General features: G+C 38.3%; 1 protein-coding gene across 1 annotated transcript in view; it reads right to left on the bottom strand.

The window, feature by feature from the left end:
• Window positions 1-1,752: 1,752 nt before the first annotated feature.
• The window catches only part of LOC106531563 (mannosyl-oligosaccharide 1,2-alpha-mannosidase IA), a gene marked incomplete at its 3' end in the record, with an annotated part of 155,151 nt that continues 148,796 nt past the window's right edge, over window positions 1,753-8,107 (bottom strand). Inside the window, 2 exon segments of the mRNA XM_014027463.1 lie at window positions 1,753-1,846; window positions 2,687-2,810. Of these exon segments, the coding sequence (XP_013882917.1) occupies window positions 1,753-1,846; window positions 2,687-2,810 (218 nt within the window).

Raw genomic sequence — 8,107 nt, forward strand, 5'->3', positions numbered from 1 at the left:
CCTGCCTGGATCTGTTATTATCTCACTCTGAAGCATGGAGGAGTGTCAGAGGTGAGCTCGTTTCAACTGATTTTTACGACGTGGTCTCATTTCTGGAGTCAGGCATTTTGTGAATGAAGCCGATATTTGAGTTAAAATACATAAATAAAAATATTTATCTGAGTATAGTACTACCTCCCAACTTTATGGATGATTTTATGGATTAAATTTTACGTATTATACTTGAATACGGTAAAWATCAAAACAGTGCTTTAGATAAATGATATAATGAAATATTGCAATATTTCATGTATCAATATTTTCTTACACACCTAGACATCGCATGTTATTTTCAAGGTTTGACCAAAACTGCTACATGATCTTAGTCTAAACCTCTGCAGGTGATATGCACTCCTTTAAGGATGGTTAGGTCTTTAACTGTAGCAGGTTTTGACATATAAACACTAATTATCAGGACAGTTTTTAACAAACAGCTCTGGGTCTTGATTGTGATATAATATTCATAAGAAGTCAGTGAACCTCAGAACACAAGCAGAAAGAACCAGTGAAGGATGATTTGTCCAACTGGAGGTTAGCTCAGGGACAAATGGGAGAGAAAAAACAACCTAAAACCTCTCTGAACTTTTCCGTCTGCAGTGATTACAGTAAAGGACTTGGATATGACCTCTCCTGATTTTAATTGGAACAAATTACAGGTGAAAAAAATAAAAAATGGAAATAACGTGTTCAACACTGATGTGGAGAAGTTGCAATTTGCATGCATTAAAACTTCAGCTCCAACTTCAGCCACGTTTATCAAACTATAAAGCAAAAGTCCAACATAGGGCTTAAAGTCCAAATACTCTGTACCCTAAAGACTTCAGTTTGTGACGTTTACGATAATTACACCTCAGTTTGACTTTATTTTGTGGAGAAAGGTAAGGCTCTGTTAAAATATCTGCCTGGGACAACAAGGATTCAATTTATATTCATATTCACTTAAATTAGCTGTAAATGTTTTAATGTTTTAATCTGCCGTGAAACCACAAAATGGTTACAACTTAGTTTTACTGATGTTTTGTGAGTTTTGAAGTTGAGAGTCATGTCTAACACAAACCCTGAGTGCTAACAGATCAAAGTTTGTTTAAAAGGCTGGTAAACAAGGTGGTGAATAGTTTCATTAAATATTAAATGTCATTTTAAATTGTGACATTCAGTAATACTTTGACCATGAAGTTGACATAAATAAGATTTAAATTAAAATTCAACAAACTGAAGAAATATATTTGGTCATTTAGAAACAGATTTTAAAAGCACCACACCACATTCATAGTTTTCATTTTTAAGTATTGATTGTTATAATCTATTGTTTGACTATTGTTATGTCTTGATTAAAATAGGTTTAGATACATGCCTGAAACACCATCACAACACATAAAAAAACCGTTAATCAAACATGAGGACAGGGTGTCTGTTGAGTGTCTGCGATTCAGCCGTAGGCCTGTAGTGGGCGTACCAGGCACTGAAGAGCCATGTACTTATAGACCGGGACTTCCGGTTTTTATTCAGCGTTGGTTTCTGCCTGCACAGAGAGCATTAAACCACCGTTCACTYTGGTCACTGGTGTTGTATGGTCCTTCCCTTCACATTTTAATCTATTCAACATTCAGGTGGTTTCGTCACGATTTCAGTTAACGAACACTAAATTTTCTTACAAAACTATATCACTAACATGTTAATCAATAAGAAAACAGAGGGGTGAGATGGACTTACGTTGGCCCCACTGGCCGCTGTTTGGGTTCAGGTAATTTGGGTAGAGCCCCTGAGGTTTTTCCAGGCGGTTAAGGACTTTCCTGATGGTCATTACCTTTTGGTAAACAAACAACACAAATTAGAAATCAGTTTCTTTGAAAATGTGGAGTGAATGCTGAATGACTTTACAGACATTTGCTAAAGTAGTTGAAACTGTTTAAGACATTACATATTGTAATAAATATGAATGCATTTTTAGAAAGATAACATAAATATCATACTACAACATTTTTTTCACATTGCTGAGATGAACGGTTCTTGAGATATTTGCATGTGAAGTAACAGGAAAATGACAGAATGTAAACAGAGCTTTGCTAAAACAGCCAACAACCTAKACTGTGGAGAAGCATCTACTGTTTCTTTTGATTATTTTGAGTCACTTTCGGTGAGATGAAGAAGAATCAGAGTTCTAATAATATTGCTTCAATAAACAAAGATCAGGGAGTGTGATGTCACTTCCTGTTCCACTTTGGCTGAGCCAAGTTAAAAAGAAAATATGTCAGATATGTGACGAAACGGGTAAAATTATGTGTATTATGCCAAGTTTCTTAAATATAAAGATAGTTTCTTTGACTTTTTGTATTTGAAGGATATGCATGTCACATGCACTTTAAAGTTATAAGAAACAAAAAAATTTTAGCTAAAAGATGCAAAATTCTAACTATAAAAGCAGCAAAAGCTTAGCTAAATGCTAAAGTAGAAAATGTATCAATAATTACCAAAAGGCTAGATGATAACTAAAGGTAGCAAAAGACAACTGAACATTAAAAAATAGTGAAAATATTTCAAATACACCAAAGTGGTTCGATTCCAAAAGGCTTATAAAATATAGAAACATGAAAATAATGAAACAACAGGAAACACAGCATCTCTGTTCTGTCCTCTCTTTTGTTACCTTCTGAGCAAACTCAGGTTTTCCTGAGAGTACACTGAGGTGCATGAACTCCAAATGCAGGGTGCCGTATTCTGCCAGGATGCTGCTCCCACCTGACGCCCACGGCCAGTTTCTACCAATACCACTGGACAGAGAAAAGAGCAGAGGAGGAGGGTCATTACTCCATCAGGGAGGAAAACACTGAGTTACAACAATGTGTATAAGATGAGTGCAAATTGTTAACTGACTGATCCCTAAATTTGTTTTGTACATTAAAAAAACCCCAGCTAAAGTCATTTTAGCTTTAGTTTGTAGTAAAATGCAGAATTGCTTGGTTGGAAATAAAATTGGTTTACAATTTAGGAGGCCATTTGTCAGCAGACAGGAAATCCTGCTTGTTTTGATGCTAAACTTGCAGCTGAATAAAAGATTCTGGATCCTCAAACATTTAGCTGCTCATGTTGCTTTTGAACAGTGTTCCCAACCAGGGGGGCCTGAGAGCAAAACAAGTTCAAGTTAGTTCCTTCTTTTTACCTTTTCCAAATAAAAGTTTGTCACTATTCACATTTTTCTTTGATTTTGACAAATAATAATAATTATAATAAAAAACATAAAAAAATAAATAAAGGTTTAATATATCTTTGGTAGAGATCCATCCATTCCACTAGGGGGCTCTATAGATTGTTTACTTTGGTTCTGAAGGACTGTGTTGGCTGTGCCGCAAATACAAGAAGATAACATACAAAAGAAATTAAGAAAACTATTACATTTACAGTCCATTTATTGTCCAATGTGGTAAATTGTTTGTAATTGCGTTAAGTGCGTAACTGTGTAGATTAATTTTGTGTTAACTTCTGAGAAATGTTCTGGAGAAATTAGCTTAATGCTAGTGGTTTTCTATGGGGTTTAGCAATTAGTTAGTGCCATGCTAACACTTGTTTTTTCTACAGTTTGGATTAACATTGATGTGTTATTGATTCTAATATTTTAAGAGCAAATTAAATGTAGTTTATGTTTTATTTTCTGATGTGATTCAACACAGCTTTAGTTGTGTTGCTATAAAGCTCAAATGCATGTTTATAAATTAGTGTTTGTATGATTGATATAAAAGATTAAGTGACATTTAGGCAGTGTATTTCAGTGGGCAATAAACAACAACTCTATGTTATTCGTAACATGGGGAGTAGCGAAAGGAGGGAGGTCCTTGGCTTGGGAGTAAAAATGGGGATCTTTGACGTAAACCGGTTGGGATACCATTGATGTAAACAAAAATATCTTCATCTTTTGCTTCTATAAATTCCTATAATAACTAAATAAACATATTATGTGTCAGGTTATTGACATGAAATAAAAAAAACTACACATCACATTTTAACTGTTTCGGATGTTTTCATTTTGCTTTCCCTCAAAGCCTGTTGAGGACTTTCCTCTTTGTTCTCTGGACACATATCAGGTTTGCCAGGTAACTCTGACAAATACAAAACACACTGCAACAGTGTGTCTGCAGCATCATTAAGAGCACTAATGAAACCATTTCAGGCCAGAGACTGATGACTTTGATGGTGATGCCTCAAGTTAGCACTCATGAATACATATTGGCTATTTACTTCCCTGTTTGTGCGACACGAAGCACACAGTCATGTTCAGAGATGGCAGGAGCAGCGAGCACATCCAGGAAACGAGAGGGGGAGATGAAGAGATCTGTGAATTGGGAGAAGAGCCGTCCTCACATAGATCTCTTTAAGGAGGTGGATGAACATACGAATTATCACCCCCTCCTTTCAAGTCATCATGCTGCACAAGTCGTAATTTGTTTCTCATTACACCCCGGATTTAATCAAGTCAACCAAACACGGGGGCAGACGGCGCCAGAGAGGAATCAGGTAGAGAGCAGGGAGGCAGCTCAGGGTCACTGGTGAAAATCCCATCAATGCAGACCCTGATTAATTTAGGAGCTCCGTGTTTGTTAGCTTTTAGATTAAACTGATGGTTGGAGTTTGGTTTAAATGATGTCAACTTTATCTCAAACTACAGCTGCATTGACAACACTTTAACCTCTGCTGACTTGATCTGCCTGTCCATCTTCCTCAATCCTTTTATAAACTCCGTGATGAACAATAAATCTCTTTGCTTGATGGGGTGGTGCAGCAAACACCTACCCAACTCATGCATGTCCACCACAATCCCACCCAAAGCTCTACTGCCAGAAACATTAAACCCCTGATAAGGCAGATAAAACAATGCTGCTGTGTAAACCAAAACACATGGACCAATGAGTAAATGAATAAGGGTGTGGTACACATGTCAGATCGTGAAGGCGTGTAAACTTTCAAAGATCTGTGATGCTGACAGGGAGATTATAAGAAATAAAAAAGCTGTCAAAGGCAGTGTTTGTGTTTTATTAATTACTAGAATTATTAAACTATCCATCTATTTTCTGTTGCCTATACAGAACGTGACGTCCTCCAGTTCCTCCTAGGGGTTCCAAAGGTATTTGCAGATCAGGAACGATACACGACCCCTTCAGAGTTATGGATCTGAGCTGGGGTCTCCAAGTGGATGTGCCTAGAAAACTTCCAGAAAAGGCAACCAGAATGCCAACGAATCAGAAGCCTGACCCACCTCAACTGAGTAAGGGGTCTCTACAGTAGGTTTTGTCCTGTGGGCGGAGACGTCCCTGCTTGTGATTGGCGGAGGTTTCGATGTGGGCGAAGATGGCCCAAGAGATGTGATTGGTCGGATTGATGGTGGGGTTTGAGGAGGCTGGAGGCAGCGGGGAGTAGCTTGATCGAGTCGGGCAGGAAGCAACGTTTTTTAAGATTAATTTTAGTCATAACTTGAGAAAGGAATATGCTAGCTGCACTCCTAACCAGCCTGTAAAAAATATTGAATTTTAGCTATTTTTTACAGGCTGGTTAGGGATGTTTTAACCAAGCCATATTGTTACACATCCTTTCACATGTATGTCGTTCAAATTTCATACAGCTAGCATATTCCTTTCTCAAGTTATGACTAAAATTAATCTAAAAAAACATGTTACTTCCTGCCCGACTCGACCAAGCTACTCCCCGCTGCCTCCAGCCTCCTCAAACCCCACCGTCAATCCGACCAATCACATCTCTTGGGCCATCTCTGCCCACATTAAGACCACCGCCAATCACGAGCAGGGACGTCTCCGCCCACATCAACACCTCCGCCAATCACGAGCAGGGACGTCTCCGCCCACATTAAGACCTCAGCCAATGACGATTTGGGCCGTCTCCGCCCACAGGACAACACGTTCTGCAGAGACCCCTACTTGCCTCAACTAGATTTTTTTGATGCAGAAGAGCTGAGGTTTTACACCAAATCAACAAGAGCCGGACTGAGTCTTAAATCTACTTCTAATTGTTTTAAATGTGACTTTATTATACACCATCATCAAAAGGAGGAGTTTAAGTATCTGGGTGTTTTGTTCCTGAGTGATGGTAGGATGGAGCAGGAGATTGACTGATTGGGGCCTCGTCCTCAGTAATGAGGGTGTTGTTTCGGTCAGTCATGGTGAAGAAAGAGCCGAGTCAAAAGGCAAAGCTGTCGATTTACTGGTCTGTCTACATTCAAACCCTCACCTGTAGTCATGAGGTGTGGATTATGATCGAAAGAACGAGAACGAGATCCTGGATACAAGCGGCTAAAATGAGCTTCCTTTAAAGTGTGGCCGGGCTCAGCCTTAGAGACAGAGTGAGGAGCTCCATTATCCAGASGGAGCTCAGAGTAGAGTCGTTGCTCCTCTGCATCGAAAGGAGTCAGGTGAGGTGGTTCTTCTGATTAGGATGCCTACTGGACACCTATCTTTAGAGGTATTCCATGCATGTCCCACTGGTAGAAGGTCCTAGGGAAGACCCGGGACTCGCTGTAGAGTGTACATATCCTGTCTGGACTTGTGGTCCCYGAGTATGAACTGGAAACTGTTGCTGAGGAGAGGAATGTATGTTTCTCTCCTAGACCTGTTGACTTTGTGACCCTACTATGGCTAAGTGTCAGAAAATGGATAGATGGATTATTACATGCGCATAAACACACCAGGCAACAAAAGTAGGCTAAATAATTCCATACAAACTAAAAAACTTAAGTGTGACTCCTTGTGACTGTGTGTTGAAATAGTTACAGTGAGGGAATTCTGACTGAACTGATACATTTACGCCAGTAAATCCAGAAACTCCGGGTCATTGAGCTCCTTCTGCTCCACATTGGACCAAATGAACCCGTTTGAAAAGTTGCCCTGGGACAATCAATCAGAATAAGTCTCATTGTTGCTACAGTCACCTGGGACTGGAAAACGGCATTAATTCATTGGCGTATGGAACAATAAAACCACATTAGTCAGTCCGAGTCCACTGTTATGTTTGACTACTGATGCACGTGGCCCAGTGGCCCAGTTTGCAGAGGTCCATTTAACAGCTGCATGCTCCACATCCCTTCCTCTCACAAGGACTACTAAAGAGACTTATTAGCTTTAAGCCTTGAAGGACATTATTTGCTTTATGGTTTATTGAACAGCAGAAAATACTGAACTATTATGCAAATGTTGATGTTTAAGTGCTTAAAGTTTTAGTTATTCTTCAATAGGCCTTGACTGGCTTTTTATTATAGTTTTGTAGAAATTTTTAAACTTTACGTGTACAATGAGAACAATGTCTGCTGGCTTTTTATGTGTCTTTGGTTGACTTTTAAACACGACCAAGATTGGAAATAAATTCTATCAGACTAAAAATTGAAAAAAGTTCAATCAATTAGTGAAAAAGCAGAAGACTTCTCTAAATTCACTGCTTACAATGTCTTAGTTATGCCAAAAATGTAACTTTTGCTCTCTAAATTGCTATTTAAATTCCATCAGCATCTGATTACTCAAAATTAAGAAAAATCTTTTTAGTGCAAGCACTTTTTTTTAGAAACTTAACTCTAAAGTTCTATTTGTGCACAGAAACCCAACAAACACAAATGTATACATGTCAATATTATTACAGTATTAAAGACTACGATGAGTGTAGTTACATTTCAATAATAAGCTAAAATTTTCTTTGTTGTTACGATGCTTCTTGGCAATAGATCCTAGGATTGGCAGCGCTTGGGGGTACCAGAAACTTAAAGGAAGTGTCAATACCAACAGCAAAATAAGCTGTTTGGCAGGTAAGATTTGACAATTTTTTCACGTGTGCAACCCACATACTCAGCTCTACGGCTCATCCCACAAATGCATGTTCATAACAAATGTGGCACCATTTAAAAGGAAAATTAAGAGGCTTTTCAATGATATATGATTTTTTGCCAAAAAGTATTATTACAACAAAGAACCAATCTACCAAACACAAAATTCATTACAATTTACGCTAGGTTTGTATATACAGCGGGTAAAATAAGTATTGAACACGTCACCATTTTTCTCAGTAAATATATTACTAG

This window comes from Austrofundulus limnaeus, unplaced genomic scaffold (assembly GCF_001266775.1).
Source record: "Austrofundulus limnaeus strain Quisiro unplaced genomic scaffold, Austrofundulus_limnaeus-1.0 Scaffold650, whole genome shotgun sequence".
Lineage (NCBI taxonomy): Eukaryota > Metazoa > Chordata > Actinopteri > Cyprinodontiformes > Rivulidae > Austrofundulus > Austrofundulus limnaeus.